The sequence below is a fragment of the Astatotilapia calliptera genome, chromosome 18, assembly GCF_964374335.1.
Source record: "Astatotilapia calliptera chromosome 18, fAstCal68.1, whole genome shotgun sequence".
In the NCBI taxonomy this organism is placed as follows: Eukaryota; Metazoa; Chordata; class Actinopteri; order Cichliformes; family Cichlidae; genus Astatotilapia; species Astatotilapia calliptera.
The window spans coordinates 15,222,982-15,247,810 of NC_137439.1; the positions used below are offsets into that span (position 1 = coordinate 15,222,982).

Sequence of the window (24,829 nt, forward strand, 5' to 3'; positions counted from 1 at the left end):
GTGCGGTGCAGTTTGAGTGTAAACCTGACAGTAGACTCTGTCCTCTACTCATGAATAAAAATAATTTAATGTAGTTTGGGTTTTATAAATTGCCTTCCTTTGCAGAAAAGTTCCATTATCGAGGATAACCACACATTTTAACAGCGAGAAAATCGCAGGCAGAGCTCAGCCGTCCACACATACCTGTTGTAAATGTCGTCGTCTTCTCCTCCCCAGCCCCAGTACTCGTTCGGGAAGCCGTTGATCTTCAGAAACTGTTTTTTACTGAGACCCGAAACACCTCCAAAGTAACCTGCGTAGGGCAGCCTGCACGACGAGAGGAAGGGAGGAGATGGCACAGATGAGACAAGAATATACTTTTACATTTTAGAGGCTGCACATGCATATTTGAAATGCATATATTACGTCGATTAAATTACATAAACAAACAAGAGCTGTCAGAAAGACTGGCGGTGGCTAAATGTTACGTTCAGCTTCAAAGGGCTGCATTTTGACAAAGTTCACTGCGCCGCTTTATGGCACGAAGATCGTTTGTGAGAAAAAACAAAAAAGTGTAATACGAGCTCAAGATCTCAGTGACTTAAACAGCTGTGTGTACGTGCATGTTCTCAGTGCTGTTAATTTCAGTGGGCTGACAGCGAGTCCTGGGCGGCATGAATACATGATAATGTGATGCATTAAGAGGAGTTTTCAAACGCTGCTTAAGAGACACGCAATTTACATTTGAATAAAATCTTTTCAGTTTGTTTCAGGCTATGAGATCTTTTCTTACCGTGTCTTGTCTTAGATGGTCTCTAAGTGGATAATTTAATGGGAGTCTTTTTACAGTAAGTGGATAATCCGCATCCGTATATAATCCACTCAGGCAACATGAAATGACCGAATGTAAAGACGGGTGAGAATATACTTGCAAATAAAGACCTCTACAGCTTCTTTAATGGCGATTCTAGCTATAATGCTAGTTATAGCTTTAGAGGCACCGGTCACTTTATTAGGTACACCTGTGCAGGTGTACATGGGAGCAACTCAATGCATGGATGGTCAAGACAGACAGAACCTGCTGAAGTTCTGAGAATGGGGGGAAGAAAGGTCATTTAAGTGACTTAGAACGTGGCGTGCTGGTTGGTGGAAAACAGGCCGCTCCGGGTATTTCAGAAACTGCTGGTCTACTGGGAGTTTCCCACACAACAATCTCTAGTGTTAGCAGACAATGGTTTGAAAAAGAGAAAACGTCCAGTGAGCAGCAGGTCTCTGGGTGAAAATGCCTTATTGATTTCAGAAGAGCATGGCCCGATTGTTTTGAACAGATTAACTCAAGGTACAAAGAAGACTTCAGTCTGAATGCACAGCATGTAGAAACTTGAAGCAGATGTGCTACAGCAGCAAAAGACTGGGTCTCACCAAAATTGGACAACAGAGGATTGTACAAATGTTGCGTGGTCTGTTGAGGCTCAGTTTCTGCTGCTACATTCAGATGGTGGAGTCAGAGGCAGGTCTAAAACACATAAACCTATAGATCCATCTGAATTGTATCAATGGTTCAATGGTGGTGTAATGGTGTGTGGATATTTTCTTGGCACACTTTGGATTTCTAAAGGTTAATGTATTATATATATCAACTGAGTATCGCCACGGCCCACCTGAGTGTTTTTGCTGACAATTTTCATCCCTTTATGACCACAGTGTACCCATCTTCTTCAAATAATTTTTTGAATTTTAATGGTCGCAAAACGGAAGCAATTTTATATGGCCCGCATCGTTCTACTGATTCTCCAGATGTTGATTTTGGTGATTTGACCTCTCATCTGAAAAGTTCAGTCACTAATCTTGGTGTTAAACTTGATTCTGCGCTTACTTTTGAAGGTCATGTAAGTGGGGTGGTAAAATCAGCTTTTTATCACCTCAGACGCCTGTCGAAGGTTGGTAAATGGCCTGTATTTATATAGCGCTTTACTAGTCCCTAAGGACCCCAAAGCGCTTTACATATCCAGTCATCCACCCAGTCACACACACATTCACACACTGGTGATGGCAAGCTACATTGTAGCCACAGCCACCCTGGGGCGCACTGACAGAGGCGAGGCTGCCGGACACTGGCGCCACCGGGCCCTCTGACCACCACCAGTAGGCAACGGGTAAAGTGTCTTGCCCAAGGACACAACGACCGAGACTGTCCAAGCCGGGGCTCGAACTGGCAACCTTCCGATTACAAGGCGAACTCCCAACTCTTGAGCCACGATCGCCCCAGGTTAAGCCTTTCCTTTCCAAACCCAATTTGGAAACTCTTATTCATGCTTTTATCACCTCACGTCTGGACTATTGTAATTCCCTTTTAATAGGGGTCGGGTCGGGCACCTTGTCACGCCTGCAGTTAGTGCAAAACGCGGCGGCGCGATTTTTAACCAGTAGTAGGAAATTCGATCACATCACTCCGGTTCTGGCTTCCTTGCATTGGCTTCCCATTGATTTTAGGGTTCGTTTTAAGGTCCTTTTATTGGTTTTTAAATCTTTAAATGGTCTGGCTCCTGTGTACTTAACTGACTTGCTGAAGCCACATGTTCCTCCTCGCTCGCTCCGTTCAGCTGAGCAGCTGCTGCTGTCGGTCCCTAAGTCGCGGCTGAAATGCAGAGGAGACCGTGCCTTTTCAATTGCGGCTCCGATGCTCTGGAATAACCTTCCCCTCCAAATTAGACAAGCGTCATCAGTGCAGGTCTTTAAGTCCAGATTGAAAACCTATTTTTATTCCCTGGCTTTTAACTCTGTAGGAAACTGACACCTTATTTATTTTATTGTTTGTAATGATTTTATGGTATTTTTAATTTGGTTGTTGTTTTGATCTGTGTTGTTCAGCACTTTGGTCTGCCTGGTGTGTTCTTAAAGTGCTATACAAATAAACGATGATGATGATGATGATGATGATGATCTTCTGATGTCTGCTTCTGGCAACATAGCATGCCATGGCTGTAAAGTTCAAATCATCTCAATTACCCCTTGCTGAATTCATGCCTCGAAGAATTTAAGCATATATATATATATATAATTGTTGAATGTGTCATTGTGTTTCTTAAATTTGTAAACTCTGATCAATCTATAGGATCAAGACATTCCTTTGTCTCTGACCACCTCTCCAGCCACTCTGTGCTGGGGGAGGTTTTATTGCAGATACATCCTATCTGGAAGGCATGTTTTTTGTGTTGTAAGCTTCCTGCTTTTATGACCCTTTTGGTCAGCAGGAGGTCACACAAACGCACCCCCATGACACACACACATTCTCACATGCATACACATACACACACGCACACGTTCCTGCTCATGCATACAGGTGCTTACACATACACACACATAGTGTAACTAAGGGGGGTTTTACGGAGGGAGGTGCTTGTGCTGTGATGTGTATTGTAACAGTTTGTCAATATATAGCTGTGAGGAAAGCTGCTCTTTTAAGGATTTGGGGCTGGAGTCAGGTGAGGAGCGTGAGCTCCAAGAGCTGGTTCTGACCCAAAACTTCCCTCGTTAGCGAGTGACAAGCCGATTGAAGATGTTCTGTCTTGTTTTCCGCTCTTCATGAGGAATAAGTCTCTAAACTAGCGGGGCTTGTGGCAACACAGACCCAACAGGAGCCAAGCAGGGTTTTATTTTTCCTCAAAAGACATGAGAACAGTCCAACGGACATTGGTTGGAAATGTCATGACAGGAGCCTGGAGTCTAACCAAAGGGCAGTGTGTGTGTGTGTGTGTGTGTGTGTGTGTGTGTGTGTGTATTCTACAGTGTTGTACAATTTTTGACAGCTCCCTGTTGAAAGATGACAAGTGAAAACTAATGAGACCGTATGTTTCAACACAAGCTGTCCCAGCAACAATATGGTCAGGTGTGTGTGTGCTTAAAAAGGACACATGCTGAGGGAAAAGAAAAAGAAAAGCAAAAAATTCAGAGTGAGCGAGAGCCGAACTGCATGTTTTGTTTGGGGGAGTGAAGTTTTTATTAAATCTTCCTACAAAGACAACAAAACTCTGGGGACAGTTCTGCCAATTCTTTTTTAAATTACACTGAACCGACAACTTCACACGATACCATCAGCAGACTCCAGTCGGTATGGCTTCCCTACTTCCATCATAATCACTCATCTTATTTCCAGTCCATACGCTCCCCTTCCTCTTCCATACCTCACCCTGTAGTGGCTCTCATCACTTCTGCTTTGGAATCTCCTACTTTGATCTTTACACATAATCGCTTGTTGCCAACACAGCATTTTCTGTTCAGCTCCTCACTGACCGTGGCGACAAAGGTACGACTTTGGCGTATGCTGACACCCATAAACGGTAGCAGCTGTCACCCCAGAAGAAAAACACCAGCTGATCGTGTCGGGCCCGGTCGGTCGCACAGTGCTGCTGGTTGTGTTAGCATTAGCAAGCCTAATGAGTGCCGACGGGAAAATTACATTGTAAATGAACGAGATTAATTCCTCTTCAGTGGCAGTAAACACAACATGTCTGCGTACCAATGACTCTGGGACTGTGACATGAAAACATGCAGAAACACACATCAGTAATCAGAGCTCAGTCAAGGCGATTCTCTCAAAAGGCCATAAATGTTTTTCTAATTACTTCAAAAACTCCCGACTCCTTTCCTGACCTGAGCTTCTTCTGGCTCTGATCCGCAGCACTCGGGCTCTCTACATTACACTGAGAGGCAGGCAGTCAGTCTCCTGAATCCTTATACAACATATCCATGAAGCCAAGTTCATTATAAACTAGTCTTTTAATACTCTGGGAGAAGTGGTTTAAGCAAAGTTCAAAATGAAAAATTGTAGATTAAAATTTCTGAAAGTTTTCTCATCACGCAAAAACCCATTCATACATTTTCTCAACCACTTCAGGTTAAAAGGGTACAAAAGCCTATTTCAGCTCTCGTAGGATAAAAGATGGTAGCTTGTCCAGTGTGTACCCCATTTCAGGCTAAAGCAGACAGAAAGACAACAGTTCATGCTCATATACACATCTACAGCCAATTTAGAGCCACCAATTAACTGAGCATGCATGTCTTTACACTGTGGGAGCAGTAATCCCACACAAAACATGCAACTCCGTACAGAGAAGGGGTCAACCGTCCAATGAATTCAAACCCAGGATCCCCTTGTTGTGCTGTGTACCACTGTGCATCCGAGTTCATTATTCAGTAATTACTAATTAATGTTAGGGAGAAATATTAAAGTTGTAAAACTAATGTTCAAATAGCTTGAATGTGTGAAGTTGTCATGAAATAAGTGTGCTAATAAACCTTCAGGATTAGATCAGCGCATTTAAATAAACAAGCATAATTGTAGTTTATTTGAATATACTGGACCACATTCACAATGTTCCCATCCACAAAAAAAGGTTTGTGAGGTTTTCCATATTTCTGCATAAATATAAACTAAAACGTCATCCAATGAGGGGAAACCAAGAACAACTAAAATTTAAATAAATAAATATTTTCTTGGATGAAGTCAGTAGACCCAATATTGCTCATCTGTGTGGGGGAAACTATGTAAACTTTGGAATCGGCATTAATTTGGAAAGGCAATCAGATGCTTGTGAAATACAGATCTATTATGACGCCTGAGCCTGAATGGTGCAAATGAGGCCACCTAAAAAGAGCTGTTAATGCTCAGGAACCTGGGAAAGTTTACAAAACTATCTAAAAGGTGTTTGGAATCCACCGATCTACAATCAGACAAACGTTTTGTAAATGAATGAATCTGAAAAACCCGACACAGGAGGGTCAACCAACAAAGACCCCACAGGCAAGGTGTATAATAATAATCTGCAATGTCACTAAGGAACCCAGGGTAATTTCTAAGTAATTAAAGGGCTGTCTTACAATTCATGAGTCCACCAGCTTTAAAAATGAAGAGCTAAACGAGAAAGCCACTGCTCATCAAAGGGAAATTAATTAGAAATTAATTTGGAATTATAACAGCAGTTAATTTCAAGAGATAGTGAAGTGACATCCCACACTTCATGTGATGAAACGGCACCTGTGTCACGGTCCAGGGTTTTTGGAGTTTTTATTAAATATATTCTGTTTGATTCCTTGTAAGCTTATTTCTTATAATGTATCTCGTTGTTTTCCTTAGCATTTACCTCTAGTGCTTAGCAGTGGCGTGTCTAGAAAATTTTTGTTGGGGGGGCCAGGTAGGGGCACAGATTTGGAGAAGGGTGGCAGATGTAATTGGCAGATAATGTTTAAAACAAATTCTACCAACCATTAACCATAATTCAATAACCCTATAAACCTAATAACCAAATGCACTTTTAACTCTTATTAGAATGAGATTTTATCCACTACGGTGCAAAGTTTTTAGATACTGCGTTGATAAAGTACAAGAGATACAATCAGTGCTTTGTCAGTGTTTACTCAGCATTCAAGGACAGCAATATTTGCATAGTATTTTTACTGACATATAGTGCACATATGTTTTGGGCAAAAACAGTTTTTAATATTAAAATACGAACATTTGTAACAAACAATTGACAAATTAGCCAATGCCAATGCAAAACTTTATCTGCCTGTTAAAAAAAGAAGATAATCTTCTCACAAACTGGTGATTTTGAAACAGGAAAAAAGTGGAGAAACAACTGAAAAGACTAACATTTGAATAAAACCTGAAAGCAAGTAAATACTTTCTATGCTGCCTTATGGTAAACATCTATACATTTTACGTCAGATAAAAACTTTGGTTGTAAGATTCAGATAATTATTTAATAAAAGCTAGATATTTTAAATGAGGATAAGAAAGAAAAGTATTTCTTTGTGCCCATCTTTCCCTGTTAATGCCCTACATGGACCCCTGGCAAAACTTTGCTAGATCCACCCCTGCACAGTTACCAGCTGTCAGCTGCCTAAAAAAGGATCCTGGTGTTATTTGTCTCTCAGAAACAGTTCATAACTTCCCTTCAACTCATTCATGTCACCTGAAAGGTAAACCTGTTTCTCCATCACTGTTCAGCTCTGATGATTCAGTAAGGACATCTCCTGGTTTCATCTTCATGTTTCCCTCTCACCACATATCCAAACCGACATCATGACCAGCAGCTTTACAGCTGTGGCTCCAGCAAACATCAGCTGATACTAGAAATTAATATTAAATAAATTCTAACAACAGCTGATCAAGCTTAAACGTGCTGCTGTTGTTTAGCGTGACATCCGCTGGTTTCCTCTTTCTGGCAAAGTGGGCGATAAATAAACAAGAGAGAAAAAACGATCAGCTGATCATTGATCAGTTTCATGATTGAAGTAGAAACGGGAGAGGCAGGGGAGAGAATGAGAGAAGAAGAGGCAGCTGTGCAGCGTAACGACAGAATAAATCCAGCTTTGTGTCTTTTTTCCATTATAGCTGAAGTTCGGGACAAACTGCGTCTCTTCTCAGCTCAATACGAAACGCGTAATATTTTCTCTGATTGAGGGACCATTCCATTTTTTTAAGGAGCCGTTGGCAACTCTACTAACTAACCTTATGAATAAAATAAAGTTCACTATCAGTAACATCATAGCACCCACCCAGCTGTATAAAAACTCCGTCAAACTGGCTAGAATGCAGTACGAGTTATTGCAACTGAGGGTAAAAAGTCAGCACAACGAAAATAAACTCCACCTGAACTTGGTTTAAATCTGACCCAGATAGACTGCAGGTCATAACTTCTTACCTGAAGTTCAGTTCACCTGACACTCAGACTGGCGGCTGCCTCGGGGCTCTCCTCCTGCCTCCCCTTCCCTCATCCACCTCTGTGGAAGCCCCGTCATAGCCACCACCAAACAACGAGTTATTTCTACACATCGACCTGCATCTGGCCAATCCACCACCTCTCATTGTTCATGCCGTTACAAAAAAAAATAAAAAATAAGTCATCGGGCATATGCCCGGTATGCCCGATGGCCAGTCCAGCTATGTTAACCTGCAACCAAATCTGCAGCTCCATACAGCAATGTTACGACTTGGATTATATCTTATAACTCATAACTCTTATGTTAGCTCCCCTCAGTAGCATACTGTCTGATATATTCGACGGCTGCAATTATTCTTTAAGTGTTATTTTTTCCTTGGTATTCTAATTTCACCGAAGTTTACTAAACTCAACAAACTTAATATTACTTACCGGGACATTTATTCTGTCCTCATTTTCTTTCACCGAAAAATTGTTTCCTGCAGTGCGTCTTTCTGCTTGGCTCTCCTACCTTTGCTAACGTGATGCGCATAGCGCAGAAGCGATGCTGCATTCACTTACACTCGGATATCTGAGCTTCACCGTGAAAACATAATCGGACATTTGATATTTGATTGAATTTTATTGTTTTGCCTTTGGGGTGGCACCTGGGGTGGCCAGTCTGGTTGGGGGGGTGGCCTGTGCCCCCCCAGGCCACCCCGCTGGACACGCCATTGGTGCTTAGCTGCCCTTGCTATTTGTAGTTGAGTTTAGCCGTTCCTCAGGTTTTTATTTTCTTTTATTCACTAGCATTTACAGTTTCTTATTTCTAGGTATTGATTGTTCCAGTATTTCCCTGTATCGTGTGCGACCAGTTCCCATTAGGCTTTGAGTCTTGGTTACAGTCTGTCTTCTATGAACTCTTGTTCCCTGTCTTGTGTCAAGTTTTCTATATTCTGTGTTTTCAGTTATTCCCTTTCTGTAAGTTATTTCTCTCTTATATTTAGTTTTACTTCTTTGTCTTGTTTAGAGACAAGAAAGTTTCAGCTGTGTCTCATCATCACTGCCTGTGTCCCCTGATTACCTCATGTCTGTATTTCAGGCCTCAGTTCATGGTTGTGTTATACTGTGTATTTGTTTTTGTAGTCTGTTCCTGTCTGGCAACCTTAGTTATTCCTTGAATACCTTGTGTTCTGTATTTCTTTTGGACTTTGTTTGCGTCTGTTTCTGAATTTACTGTTTTGCATTTAATCAACCTTAATAAAGGCTTGCAGTTTTGATCCGATATAAAAAGCACAGGGTCACATAAAAGTGTTATACATACTTTTAAATTTGTTAAATCAGGTTCTCTTTTTCTACCTAAAGAATTTAGTGAAACTCTGATATGTCAGGTCATGTTATGTAGAAATATGAAAAAGCTTAAAGAACCTCTGAACCTTTTTCTTGAAGCTCTAGCACATAATTTGTGCAATACTTTTGAAAAAGTCAGAGTTATGAAATGGACTTCAAGGTGACACACTCTGCTCAGAGAGCTGTTTGGTGTTTTGAGGTGCTAAGGTAATGGAGTAGCACTTAATGTGACCTGACTTTCACTGTTAGTGTTTTTAGCATTTCCACCATTTATCAGAAACGTCTGCTCCTTTTACATTTTGAAATGACTGAAGTTGCCTTCATAAAACGACAGGGCCAAAATACTGAAAGGTACTCACTTTAAAAATGTGCTCAAAAGTCACTGGAGTCTGCTGCATTTTTTTCTTGCACAGCTTAGAAGTTTATGAACTTTTTACATGCTTAAATTTGAAGTACTGAACAAATGAGTTGATAGGCTGATTCAGACCACGCTGACCTTGGAATCAGTTTTCTTCAACAATCTCATTTTAACATAAGTAATTAACCACAATCAATTCTCTGACCTTCCAGTCACTCTCACCTCCAGGCTGTCCTTTCACTGTATGCCCTTTTCTTTATTTCAGAGGAGCCAAAAAAACCTGATGAAACCATTTTAAGTCTTTACTGATTAATTGCTATTAAGAAATGTAAGCTTCAGCCCTTCTTACCACCTGCATTGTATTTGTTGCCAGATAGCATTAGCTTATTGAGCACTATATCAGGGACCTGCAGGAGCCCCTGAGGGTTTTCAGTAGGATAACTCTTGTGGACTGACAGCTTTTGGATGGCCAGGTCACATCACTGGCCATATTTAGAGTATTCATCAATACTTCCAGTGCTTTTAGATAATTGAGGGTAGGTGTGGTGTCATTATGCAAAAAGATGCTTAGACAGGACCCAGCCATTCAGGGCTCTGGACCTCTTTGGGTTATCCTGGATTAGAAATTAGAGACGTAGAGCCCAATGAAACACATCGGTTGGATTATTCAGTAATTCTAACTGAGCAAGTGACCTGTCCTAGGTTTACCTGCGTTCTGCCTTATGACAGCTGACTCCAGTCCCCCCAAAACACAAAGGCCCTAGTCACACAGGCCTACAGACTTGTTTGCACCCCTGTTAACCTTTGATAACTATGGTAAATGTATGTTCTCCAACTGGTTAGCAAGTAGTTGCTACAGATTGCTGGCAGTTTTTGGGAGCTGATTGCATTGGTTGCAAGCAGCCTACAATAGTTTCCAGGAGTTTGCACACTATTTTTAAGTGCCCTTTCTCACTGTCCCTCTTCCTCTTTGTTTTTCTTTTCCTTCATATTTCTTTCTCCCTTTCCTATCCCCCAGCCATGTAGGAAGGAGTTTGCATGGAAGACACCAACTTATCTGCAAACACTTGTCAACTATTCTACATATGATAGTGAAACTTGTGCAATGCACTTTTTCAGAGTATTTGCCTTCAAAGTAAAACTTACATATTCTGAAATGTGTTAGTTTGAAGGTGAACTCTTTCTTTTTCTCCTTTGTGTCTCCTTTAAATATTACCTTTTTTATCTGAAAGGTTTTTTTGTTGGTTTCAATGCGAGTCTGTTGTGTCTCCATTTCCCTGAAAACCTTATGTGCATAAATAGCCATGTCTTTCCTCCAAGTCTTTGCCACAGAGTCTGTTAAACTTCCCATGTGTCCTCACTCTTTGACTTCCTGGGCTTATTTGAGTTAGCTGAGTTTTTTTTGTTGGGACTATGTTGTTGTCTTGGAGTCTGCATTTGGGTCCTCATCCTACAATACCTGATGATTGTTTTATCTCCGCATTATCATAAAGTTCTATAAGATACCGATTAGATTTTATACACTGAATGATAATCATTGATAATTTCCTTATTTTATGTAACAGAAACACCAAAAACCAAAAATATTAATTGTGTGATTAGACAAGAGCAGTCTAAGCAAAAAATCTATACCCCAATAAGTTTGGAATTGAGACTAAATTATTAATTTATCACGAGGAAAATATTTTTCTAAAATCTAACAATTGTTTAGCACATATATTTTGTTTATTATGACTCAATTAAAAGTAACGATGGCAAATAAGACAGCAGCAATGAAACAGTAATAACATTTGATAATAGGCTCATCCAGCTAATTCAGTTTGCACAAAGGCTTCACAGTTACCAAAGGTCTCTTCACTTGCTGTAGTCCAAACTCGTTAGTTACACTCTGAAACATGTGCTCTTGTTAGTACGAACTGATCAAACTTGGCAGCAGTGAACTGTGGTGAGTTTTCATACTAATTAAGGCTGCAGACAAGGGATTCAAAGTATAATGAGATTTACTCAAATTAAAGACTGTTCTTTCACGATTGTCTGTCAGAACAAAGGCTGTAGGGGAAATTCAGTTAGGCAGGAACTAGCAGATTTAAATTCAATGTATTTACAGCATAGAAGAATGATGTACAACAATAATTGGAGTTGGCAAGACATGTATAGAGTCCACCAGACAAATAAAACCATGTGTGGGCTGTCAGTGTTTCAGACAAACGAGTGGTGAAACTGGATCTCATTCCATCACCTGAAGCCAAACTTGTCCATGGCGATGGCAAAATGTCTCGGCTGGTCGTAGCAGTGGTAGAGGTTGCGGTCGTCCATCGGGATCAGGTCAACGTCACTGAAGATGAAGCAGTCATATTCTGCATCCTTCAAAGCCTCCGTATAACCAACGTTCAACAACTTAGCGCGGTTGAAAGTGTCCTCGCCCAACTGCAAGACACACAAAGGAGAATTTGACATCAAGACACAAACCTAAAAACTTTGAGCACGTAAGAATACAAAGATATGCGATGTCAGGAAAACAGGCAGTGAATTTCTGATCAAATGTACATTATTAAAATGTCCGTGTCATAGAAATGAGAAACAAAAAGAAGACCGTATATAAAATAAGACATTTTCATTTTTCTTCAGTATTATAAAACAATATTAAAGTGGGAGTAGAGTAGAGCCCCTGAAGTTATAAATCTGGTCTTTCACATGTTATACGAATGAAAACAACATCTGAATGTACAACTGCTACAGGCACTTTTATCATAAACAAAGAGAGAATGAGTCAGGCTGTAGCAAATGAGGTCAGGCTCAAATCAAAGGTGTTTTTCTTCTATTAATCCACTATGACCTGATGTGTTTATTGACCCCAAGGAAAGATAATTTGCCTGAACCAGATATATATATATATATATATATATATATATATATGGAAGGACAGGCCCCTGCACGGTATGTACCACCGGCAGATAGAGGAGGTGGCTGATATCCAGAAATCCTACCAGTGGCTGGACAAAGCTGGACTGAAAGACAGCACAGAGGCACTAATCATGGCAGCACAAGAACAAGCTCTGAGCACAAGATCCATAGAGGCTGGGGTCTATCACACCAGGCAAGACCCCAGGTGCAGGCTGTGTAAAGATGCCCCAGAGACAATCCAGCACATAACAGCAGGGTGCAAGATGCTAGCAGGCAAGGCATACATGGAACGCCATAACCAAGTGGCCGGCATAGTGTACAGGAACATCTGTGCGGAGTATAACCTGGAAGTCCCGAGGTCAAAATGGGAGATGCCCCCAAGGGTGGTGGAGAATGACCGAGCTAAGATTCTGTGGGACTTCCAGATACAGACGGACAAAATGGTGGTGGCTAACCAACCGGACATAGTGGTGGTAGACAAACAGAAGAAGACGGCCGTAGTGATCGATGTAGCGGTTCCGAATGACAGCAATATCAGGAAGAAGGAACACGAGAAGCTGGAGAAATACCAAGGGCTCAGAGAAGAGCTCGAGAGGATGTGGAGGGTGAAGGTAACGGTGGTCCCCGTGGTAATCGGAGCACTAGGTGCGGTGACTCCCAAGATAGGCGAGTGGCTCCAGCAGATCCCGGGAACAACATCGGAGATCTCTGTCCAGAAGAGCGCAGTCCTGGGAACAGCTAAGATACTGCGCAGGACCCTCAAGCTCCCAGGCCTCTGGTAGAGGACCCGAGCTTGAAGGATAAAACCGCCCGCAGGGGCGTGCTGGGTGTTTTTTATATATATATATATATGTATATATATATATATATATATATATATATATATATATATATATATATATATATCTCGATAGATAGATATATCTCGATAGATAGAGAGATAGAGAGATAGAGAGATAGATATATTTTTGTAATGTCTGCTGCACTTGGGTGAAATTGATTCAAGCTATGTGTGAATGTGTATATGAAGTAATAATGTTTTTACTGTTGATAAATCCAACAGTAAAAAAGTGTAGAAAGTGGAAGACATAGTTCACGACAAAAAGCGAGCTTTAATAACTGATCTCCAAAAACAAAGCCCAAAGATGTAAGGAGCAGAAGTAACCCAAAAGTCTGGGACAAAAGGGACTTTACAGAAAAGAATATAAACTGGAACAAGACAGGAAGTAACATTGCCACAAACCAGGGCTTTTTATAGTCAAGTGATGACCGGGGAAGACAATGAGACGGGGGAGGAAGTGAAGCTCAAAACAACACACAAGAGAAAACTGGCAACATATGTATCAAAATGCAGTACTGTGCAAAAGTCCCGAGTCATTCCATTCTTTATATTTTGCTTCCAAGGAGCCATATATGTTGTTTTAAACTGGTCTTGTGCAACAGTTTTCCAGGTTTTCTGAGGCACTTTTAAAGTTATTTTTAACATTTTTCCTTAGACATCGGTTGCTTTTTCACTCTCATGCATATTTGTTCACATTTCTTTAGCTGGATTTATGAAAAAATGCCAAATACAATGGTTTGACAAACATGAAATAATATTTTTGTACCAGAAAGTTTATTTTTAACTATTAGCCAAAAACCTGGAATATCTCTACATGGTGTTCAGTGTGTCCTTCAAACAGTTTGAGGACACTGGAAAAGGGGAGGACAAAGGACAAAGTGACAGCCCAAAAAGCTATTTGCAGGAAACTAATTATCTGAAAGTCATGTCTTTATGAAAAAGGAAGAATCTAGCAAAAACCTGACACAATACTTCAGAGATAAATCTGACCATTCAGTTGATCAATCAACTACTTTTTTTGTGCAGCTTTTCCTGATTTCTTAACACTTTCTGAAATTTTCTTTTCCTTTCATCAAAACATGTAACGCTGAGAGCATCACTAAACATCAATATTTAGTGTCTGCAGTGTTAGTCTGAATTTAATGCTACAAACAGAATGAAGTGATGTGTTCGCTGACCTTAAGAGACCCTGCTGCTGCAGTGAAGTGCATTTATTTTTCAGACATCCATGGCCCAGGTTCTACACTTTGGCTAAGATAAATTCTTACCCAGCAGCATGCCGGCGTGAGTTAGTTGAGGTTAATATATATGACAGTTCAATAGTGTAGAGGGTACTGTATATCTCTCTCAGCAGAACCCTTCTGCAACAGCTTGGTAAAGTCCAAGCCCTTGTCTAGCAGCAGGGAGGTCAGCAAGCAAGAAGAGAAGTTACTGCAACCTGAGACTGTTTGACACTTTGGCAGTCCATCAACCTCGAGAATGCTTTGAATTTATTTATTTATTTTCTTTTGCAGCTTTCATGAGAACTACAGTGAAGAAGAAGAGTCAAGGAGTGGAGACAGAAATGTGCCATCAAAAAGGGGAAATATAAATCCAAACCATTTGTTTTGTCAGTAACTGGTGTACGAGACCGAGTCATAAAGATGGTTCCCCCTCGGGAAACCTTTACCTTACACTCTGTTTACAACTAGTACATATATTTTAGAGCAAATTGCCTCGAGCCCTTTTTTTCTTAAGAGGAGCAAGTACAGCCTTTACTGCAACAATTACATCTCTAGTTGGGTCAGCAACTTCATCTGCCATAAGTGCAAAAACCTGATACGGGCAGGAAGCAAAAGATCCAATATAATTTCTGAGAGAGACAGAGGGATGAGATAAAATTAACCTTATGCCCTAGAAATTACAACCATATATCAAAAAACTGTTTCCTAATTATGGCTTAGTGACAAATATCACTGCCTGAATTTTGTGGCTCTAAACTGGAGGATTTTCTCTCCTAAGGCTGGTGTCTATTATCTGGGCCAACAGATAAGCAATTTGAAGATGCTAAAGAGATGGGCTATGCCTGTAATAGCAATTTTGGCATTAACTAGAAAAAGCAATGACTGTAACAGACACACCTATAAAATAAGTAATTCGCTTTAGCTAAACACATTATAGCAACAAGTTGACAAAAATAAGAAAATTCTATTTTTAAATTAAAATGTGAGACTTTTAAAGAAGCCTTATGCAAAGTCTCCAAGATGTGACAAGAATATCAATTTATATTAATGAGACTCCACATTCATGTCATAAAAAGGCCTTCCAATTTTGGATTAATGCCCAAGTGTACACAAAGTAGCAGAAAAATAAAAAAGTGTTACAAATCTGCTGGAGTCACGCAATACTTGGTCAAAAGAGAAAACCACCCACTTTTGACAGCAAGGTTGAATCTTTGAGATGATTAATGTATCTGCTGTCTGTCCAAACTTCTGATCAGTTTTCAATTTTTTTGTCGTTCTTGTCTCTATGCCGGTGCATTATCTGTTCGAACCGAACGTGAATCAAGTACAAAGCGTAATCCCCGTGGTAAGCTCACTAATACCTGAGATTTGAAAGCATAATCCGTCTGTGCAGGTAACACACAAAAAAAATCTATTGTCACAAATCCACCGGGGCTCCAAGTATCAGCTAAAATGGGCTTCTGCCTGTTTTTGAACAACAGTGGGTTTATTAGGTCGGAACCATATCGTATGAGGTCAGAAGAGCAAAATACAACCCAGGACCAAACAGCAGACAGATCAGAGGCTGGTGATGAAGGGGGAAAGAGTGGAAACAAGAATACAGATGATAATACAACAGTTTGTGTGCTCTGTGTAACTGTTGTGCATTTTTTCCAAGTACTGATTTCACTAATAGTATGAGAGCTAGCTGAAAAATTACAACCAACCACACCCTGTATAGAAAATAATATTAGGCCACACTAATCCCACTACCACAGGTGTATAAAATGAAGCACCTGGCCACATGGTCTGCCTTAACAAACATTAGTGAAAGAGCGGGTCAATCTAAAGAGCTCACTGAGTCCCACCATTGTGACAAGTTAGTTTGTGAAATTTCTTCCCACTTGGATTTCTAAGTGGAATTATTACAAAGCGGAAGCATTTAAGAACCACAGCAACTCAACTATGAAGCAGCAGACTGTGTGAAGTTACAGAGCCTCGTTGAGTTCCAAACCTCCTCTGAAAAAAGCAATTTCTCCCCATAGACCAACACTGGCAGAAGACATCTGCAACTCCAAACGATATAATAAAAGTGTGACTCTTTTGTTCATTAATTTTAAAATCACAAGTGTCTGCAAATATCACTCAGAGCTATGTAAGAAAAATGCAGTTCTGCATAAAAACAGGGCGCTATTTTGTCCCAATTCCTTGTCTTGGCTTTGAGGGGAAAAACTTCACTTAGTGCAGTCGCACATGCCTCGAGCCTTTATACTTGGTTGCTGACACATACACAGACAGCTGGAGACCTGATGGCCGAGTAGTCATTCCTGTCATACTTGAAATCGCCTTGATGTCAGCTGCCTGGGCGCATGCATAGCTGGTGCATTGCAATGTAAATTTCCCACTGAGAAGGCACGCACAGAGTCCACGCTGACTGTCTAAGGGGGCAAACATTTTCCCCTTTAATGATGCTGGTAACTTTTCCGTCTGTAGCCCATGGCAGTAACGCTGTATGGATTTTGATTGATTAATAGTTTCTCATAAACCTTGTGGAGTTTTATCAGAAGTTTACATTTTAAATTTATTTCTCAATTTGTAACCACAGTCGACACAATTTGACATCCTTAAGTTAAAGCATAGAAAACCATAGACAAGATAGATAAATCAAAACAGTTTTTTTATGTTAATGCAGAAGTTTCAAAATGTTCTTTTCTTCTTTGGGTCCTAGCTGGCAGCTGGTCCAGGTGGTCGACTGTGGTGTACTGTAGGTCCGCAGGATGTCAAGCTCTCTAAGTGACATTCTTCAAAGACTTTCGATCAGTGGCATTGGTTGTAGCTTGCTCGAGATCAAATTGTTGGCCCTTTAAGTTGTCCCCAGTCTGTTTGGTCCATGTTTTCTTTGGCATTTTTGTTTGACGTGCCAATGAGCACGCTGTAATTAGTGTGGTAGTTGACCTGGTGCACAAACCATTGAAGTTGACGTTGATGTATTTGGTCACTGCCAGTTGGTTGCTGCTGGCAACAGTCTCCAGTGATTTTGTTTCCCATGTGATCACTTATAGAAACTCCAAGGGCTTGTCGTAGACAATGCATTTAGAACACCTCAAACTTGTCAATGTCTTGGTTTCAGAGCCGTAGGGGAAGATGGGCAGGATCAGTGTTTGGAAGAGATGAAAGTAGGTGTTTTAAAATTTAAAAAAACGGATTAATTATTTCCCAAAGTTTAGGAAATTTTGGACATTTGCTAGTTCTTTGCATGCTTGTCACGTATCATGATACATGCCATGTTTTGTTTCATACCGTGGTTTTGTTTTTTTTGCTTGTTTTAATTAAGTTTTTCTGTCTCTCTCAAATTATATGCTTCTGCTAAAATTTAAGAAACGCATTCTCCCTTTTTTGTGCTGGAACCTGCAATTTTCTTAAAATGTAACCACCGGTATTTTTTTCTAGGAGACTACATGAGATTCAAACAGAGGTGCAAAAGAACACAAAGAGCTGTCAGGCATTGTTGTGTTTTTTCCCAGCAGATCAGCTCATATATCTTTACAAAAAGTCCACCCCTCTTTGTGTGCTCCTAACCTCATTAAGCATTATTGCGGTCACTGTTTATTATTTTCATTAAGACATCTGTGTGGGAAACTCCCATCAACGCCGCTTTATGGTGCTCTATGTCTTCCCTAATCACTTCATGCCATAAGCAAGTTTGCAGAAGGATGTAAATAAGTAAAACTGACATATGTTACAGTGGACAGGGCACTTAAGCATTGCAGGTAAACAGAGGCAGTGGGATTGATAGGTGCAGATTTTACATGTCTAAAGTAAGAACAGATACCTAGAAGGTGTATTTTATTGCATATATTCAAAATTTAAAAAATGGTTAGACAACATATGAAGAAAGATGCTGCAGATTCTCCTTCTGCTCCATTTTTGGGCTTTTATTGTTTCTTGTTTTTGTTTTGTTTTTTTGTCTTGATGCTGTATTTTCCTCTACTGCTGGCCTTATTTTCATGTTTTCTCTTCAGGCTATTGTTTTCTGACCAAAACCTGTCTTTTTTTCTAACGCAGAATGCACAGCCACAATTTGCCTACAGTGGCCCACAGGGGACAGCGAAACCATTCATGTGTGAATATTTGACAAATCAACAAATTACAGGGTGAAATGCAGAAAGGGTACTCCAATTTAGCGGAGAGCAATTTTTGGCTTCTCATTTGCAAATTCATAGGCATCTTTTAACTTTCAAGGACATTTCTGCTCCATTAATTTTTGATCAGGCTCTACATAATACAGTGTGCATATGCATGCGGGCATGCAGCCTCAGCCTTGTGTAAATGAGTTTACTGACAAGTGTGACAAGTATGTGTGCCACAAAAATAGTTTTCTTCAGTTTGCTGAGTCCTCTTCAGCTCACACTTGGAGGGAATATTGAAAGAAAAAAAAAAAAAGTAAACAAGAAGTTCCCAAGATAGAATTTCATCTGTCTGGATGCTTGAAAACATCTACTAACCCTGACTGAAGTTTGTGTTTTGCATGTGTGCTTATTTCTGACACTTGCGTCCGGATTTTAAAAAATAAACTTAAAAACAAAGCAGGTAGCGGTCACTGTGACAGATTTTGTTTTGCAGGGAAGCTTTTCACCGTTTAGTAAACTGTGTACATACAAAAGGCTTTTTAATTCGCTGTTTGGTAATTGTGGAGTAATTGCCAAAAGAGTGCTGTCTGCTGACATTTGTGTATTATTACAGTAATCTGGCAGATCAATGGTGATGTGCAATAAGTGCACTCAAGGAGAAGCTATCGCTATAAAATCAAAACTTTTATATGCTCTCTTCACTTACAAATAACTAGAAGCATCATTTACGAGCCAGTGTTTACTCATTACTTATTTAAATGTGTAAATGTAACTAATGAACTGAATCAGTCAAACGTGGAGTGGAAATGTAAATATGGAAAACTGCATTCTGAAAATGTTGCTCGAGATTTATTTGGATTAATTTCCTTTTATATCCTGTCATATTTGGATTTCTGCATATCTTACCAAAAGTGGATACTTTTGGTAACTTTAATTGTAACAACATCTTAACTTTTCTTTTCTTTCTCGTCAATCAAGATTTGTGTTGACTACATTTCTTACTCGATGATGATGTTGGTGGCTCACCACTATCCATTAATAATGCGTTGGACAGTTCTTAAACCAATTTTAGTACCTTCAGCAATCTCCTTAGTGGTTTTAGTTACTTGATGATAATACTATAAAATAGAGCATCTTTACAGATGTAGGCCACAAGAAGGTGAAAATAAACCAAAAGAAAGTAAAGTTTCAAACTGTAAACTGGACACAGGATGTTCACATATACTAGATTATAGGCGAGCTAGCTTCTGCAGAGATGACTGCTACTTATTGTACGGTGTGTGATTGGTAACTGTGATGAAGTCAAAGGAGCAGCTGGGAAAGTGAACCGCTGGGGTAAATCACTGGCTGGCTCCGGAAAAAAATGGGTGGGGTAATTGAAAGGAAAACACTCATCATCTAGCGACAAGGTGTCCAGTCACTTCACTGTGGAGGCTTAGTGACTGACAGCAGGAAACTCTGGTTCCTGTTGTGGTTGTTGGCAGCTTCCTGTAATGTGTGTGTGTATGTGTGTGTGTGTGTGTTCCCGTGTGCGCGACAGGCAGGATTTGTGTCTAGTCAGTCCTGACTGGTGGGGATGATTGCAAAACAAAACATGCTTTAAGGAACAATGTGGAATACCAACAGTGATAAACATTCATTCCAGCAATTTTTAACAATGCCTCTAAAAGCCGCTTTGCATCAAAATCTTTAGTGATGAGATTTTCAGCACCTGCGGCGCTTTGTCAACTTTTGTGAAATCGATAATTTATCACTTCAAGAAACCCGAAGAAAACAGTCATTGTGAGAAACCACTGGTGTCGGAGTTCTGATAAAAAATTCATGTCGCTATATCCCAGGTGTCTTGAAAGCTCAGTACACTTCTGAGTTGTCCCGCTTGTTAGAAATCCGCGCGTACCCACCCATCGAATGTGATCTCTACTTCCATGACTACTGTGCCAGAAAATGACCCTGCGGTTCATTTGTGCAAGCTCTTAATACAATTTGTGGTTAGTGCACGCTGAAAGTACGTGACGTGTAGCTGATGTGTGTGTATGTTTGTGTGTCAGGGTTAAAAATGTCCCCTGTAGTCACTGTCTGTGCTTCTCGTGCTGCTTTTTTTACGTTTGGTTTTTTTAGCTCCTCCTTCTTTGTGATGAATTCAGCTGTCACTTCTTTTCCTGTTCAAAGCCACTTTTAACCAATCAGCATGCTACATACATCATCCCAGTCTTGTCATGGTCCTAAACCTGTGGACTCAGTGGTTTTGGTTTTGATTATTATCTTATGTTTCAAGTTAATTCTTGTTAGGATTTTCTTGTTCTTAGCTTTGGTTTCTGTTTTGTATTTTGATGGTAAATAAAGCTCACTCATTGCATCGTCAGCCTGTGATTGGGTCCTTTTTCCTTCAACCCCATACGACTGCCGCTGCAGCCGTGACAAGTTTGGCTACATGCTACATGTTTGTGCATAGGATCCACACCTAAAATCCTTCACCCTGTGTAGTGAAATGCCTTCACACACCATTTTCTAACATTTAAGATTATGAAAACCTGTTGTATTTTATCACAGACCATATTCTTTTCAGTAAGTCAGACTCCTTCATGACAGTCACCTGATTCTTAACACACTTCTAGTCCTTTGATGTGGCAGCAGTCTTTTTTAGCTTCAGTAAGGGTAGAATACGTTTTTCAGACGTCCAATATCATCGTTCAGTTGAGGAACTTGTTGCTGCTTTCAGAAATTTCACAGTACTTTAAAGATCCATAAATTTCTCTACCATGTCTGTAAAACCTGCTGCTCAATTATACAAATATAAAACATTACATCCTTTCAAACAGGTAAATATTACACAGTTAAAGGTGCAGCTCTTGGATATTTATTGCTGACATAGCTTAAATCCTTTAATCCACTAAATCATTTTCTAAATGTCACCTTATCAAGAAAAGCATTTTAAAGGGAAATAATAATAATGTTTAGAATAAAACCCACCAACACTAAAACCACTTCAGTCCATGAGGCAGAGGTAGAGTAGAGTTGTTTCCACTCTCGCCCAGCAACAACACTCATACAGTCAGTTTTCACGGTCTCGGTGATGTCCCCCATCTTTTCCCCTCTGTGGGAGTTCCTACTGTCATTTTATAAGTGTTTAATTTTTTACCTTACATTAACAACTGAATGACTTGTTGAAGCTGTATATAGCTGTCATGGGTCATCAAATTAATCTGTTAATGTAAATTATTCTTATGTATAAGGACATTATCTGCTGAACAGTCAAAAAGCTGCTGATACACTAAGAATAATATGAGTCTGATATTTTTTTTAACATAAATACATAACATGACCCTTAATTATAATAATTTTTTTTTATTCAATTTAAATGTATGTTTTCAAAAGAAGTTTGTGGAAGAACTTTTCCTCTCTTTAGTAGTGTGACAGCAGGAAATGGAGCAAGAGTGGAACTGGGAATGACATGCAATAAAATCTCAATAGCTAAGCACCAAGGATGGTAATAGACAACATTAGCCAGCAATGCCCACCCTGGAACCGGTGGGTGGGGAAGTAGATGGAGTTTCAACATGAAACAGCAACTGGGCGATCTCCAAACTCCTGCTGGTAAGAATCACATGACCAGATCCAAAAAATCCAGAGCAACCAGTTAATGAACCTTCAAAGAGCATTGCAGCCCATTTAACAGATGCAGGAAAGCAGAAATATGTTTTTCATATTGTGAATTTATGCTTGCTATATATGGTAAACTGACATTTACCATATAGCACGTTACACTAATAACAGTTATAATGTTGAAGTATTAGTCTTATAAACTGATAAGGGGTAGGTAAAAGAAGTCAGCTAAAGCCTCAGTCACACAGGTCTGGAGACAGCTTGGCGACCTCGTGGCAACTACCAGTTGCTAAGGAAAAATGTGTATTTCCCAATCAGTTTGGTAGGGAGAAGTTGCTGGCCGGTCTAAGAGAGGGACATGGTGCTGCACCACACATTTCTTTGTGAGTGCTTTGGTTGCTAGCAGGCTGCCACAATCACCTGTAGTTTGCATGGACGATGTTGAACTGTCTGGAAGCACTCGCTAACTAACCACAAAGAGGTAGGGAAACGCGAAAGAAATGCGATGCAAACTGGAAAACCGAGAATATCAAAGTAAAAGTGATGCCTTTCAAAATGCAACCAACATATTTCTAAAGCCCCAGCGTTAACTTTGAAGGTGAATGGTCTTCGTTTCGGGTTCGCATTGCACTTTCACAGTTCAACCACCACTTGGCAAGTAGTTGGTGAGTGTTTGCAATTGGTGGTGCAAAACAACATACCTGTTTGCAACCAATGCCAACTAACAACTTCCAGCAACCACTTGCCAGCTGGTTGGGGAATCACATTCTTCCCTAGAGACTGGTGGTTACAAAGCGGTTGCAGACTGGACTCTAGATCTGCACGACTGCGGTCAAATCTAACTTCTGTATTATATTTATATTAACACATAATATTCTCCAAAAAGTATAAAATCAGTGATATTCACCTTTAATGGGGGAAAGTTGTTTAGTTAAGTGATGCAATATAATTCAAACACTTTGCATCCAAACTCAATGCAATATAGCGTGAAATTATGGTTTCAGATAAAGTGGCAGGATAATTAATTTAAAAAGCCTTCAGGCCCTTCAGTTAGAAAAATACAATATAAAATAGCAATACAATAACAACAAAAGAAATTAAGGGAATTAACATTTGCCATATCCAATCTAATTTAGCTTCTATTTGCCCTCAAACTTTGCTTTAACTTCACAGCTTTCACTGCCTCTTGTATTCACTATTTGACTTCTGAGCTCTAAAGGGAGAAAGGTAAATCTTCTTCCACCTCTCCAACTGCCTGCACTTCCTGCTCTCGGGTCATCAGTTACATTTATTTTCTCTCTGCTCTTCTCGGGCTCCTTGCTCTGTCTGTCTCTGGCAGGTCTTCCCTGGTGTGTCTGCAGTAATCTGGTCAGTGTCAGCCATTCTCCCCCTACATGCCCTCGGAAAACCAATTAACCCTATCAGCCATATCTGAGTATCACCAGATAAATCCAGTGCCGCTGCATCTATGAAAGAGAGAGAGAGAACATGTGTGTGCGTATGTGATGAAGACAAATATATACTGTAACTTTCTCCTAGGCCTGGTCATTGCACACGCACCTATTGTTGTTGCCATGGAGAGGGATTAAGGTACAATCAGTGCTCTGCCTGGATGTCTGTCAGCAGATCGTCAGACCTAACGTGGGTGTTTCTGAATGGTACGTGTGTGTAAGTCCATGCACAACCTGTGAGTGTCTATGTGCACGCAAGTGAGTGTGACAGGATTTCAGGCTCCTTTGGAGACGCGGAGGTGGGGACTCGTGTCCTATTATTTGGCCAGTCGACCAGTGCCGGGAAAGAGCAAGCACAGGAGATGTACAGAGAATTCATTTTATCTCACTTAATGGAGATTTAGCTGAACATGATCAGGTTTTCCTGTGTGTGTGTGTTTGATTTTTATATATATAAAAAAACAGTGCAAGTGTACAAAAGAACATTGACTTGCTTTGATGTAAAAAAAAAAAAAAAAGAAGAAGTTAACATTGTTATTATTTATTGCTATTTCAAGACAGGGGTGATGATGCTGGAATAAAATGCATGAGCATGAGCATACTCATCTTTTTTTGTATTTTTGGAAAAATTAATTAGCTTAAAAATGTTACAAAGGCCAAACACACTTGTTAGTCCTCACACTACAAACACTTTTTGTATATTTGCAGTAAAAACATGCTGTTAGACAATCCAAATTACTACACTCACTAGCCACTTTATTAGTTATACATACTCAACCTACTCAATCATCCAGTCATATGGCAGCAACGCATTCAGGCATGTGGCAAGATGAACTGCTCAATACCAGCACAGGGAAGAAAGGTCATTTAAGTGACTTTTAATGTGGCATGGTTGATAGTGACAGACAGGCTGGTCTGAGTGTTTCAGAAACTACTGGCATTTTCCTTAAAGCGGATGGCCTTTGGAGGCAGAAGGCCACACCGGGTGCCACTGCTAAGAACAAGAAACTGAGGCTACAGTTCACACAGACTCAAGTGTGAACTGAGTGGTTAGATCAGTCTCAACCTGTGTTACAAGATTCGAAATCTAAAAAACACATGGTTTCATCCTGCTGTACTAAGCTATGACAGTTGAGGCTGCTGGTGCTGGTGTATCAGTGTTTAGGATATTTTCTTGGCACACCCTGGCCCTTTTGTACCAGTTGAGCATTATTTAAATGCCACAGCCTACCTATTGTCCATTTACCATGTCAATCCTGTAGTGAGCAGTATGTCCATCTTCTAATGGCTGTTTCCAGCAGGATAACG

At 40.2% G+C, this 24,829-nt stretch overlaps 1 protein-coding gene across 4 annotated transcripts in view; it reads right to left on the reverse strand.

Moving 5' to 3' along the window:
- The window catches only part of b4galt2 (UDP-Gal:betaGlcNAc beta 1,4- galactosyltransferase, polypeptide 2), a 242,927-nt gene that overhangs the window by 42,854 nt on the left and 175,244 nt on the right, over positions 1–24,829 (reverse strand). For all 4 annotated transcript variants that reach the window (XR_013903028.1, XR_013903026.1, XR_013903027.1 and 1 more), the window contains exons 5-6: positions 11,630–11,817; positions 184–306 (exon numbers count right to left, since the gene is read on the reverse strand). Coding sequence is in view for 1 of the 4 variants with exons in the window: in XM_026148727.2 (XP_026004512.2) it covers positions 184–306; positions 11,630–11,817 (311 nt within the window). In the remaining 3 variants the exon portion in view is untranslated. The remainder of the gene's footprint in view (positions 1–183; positions 307–11,629; positions 11,818–24,829) is intronic.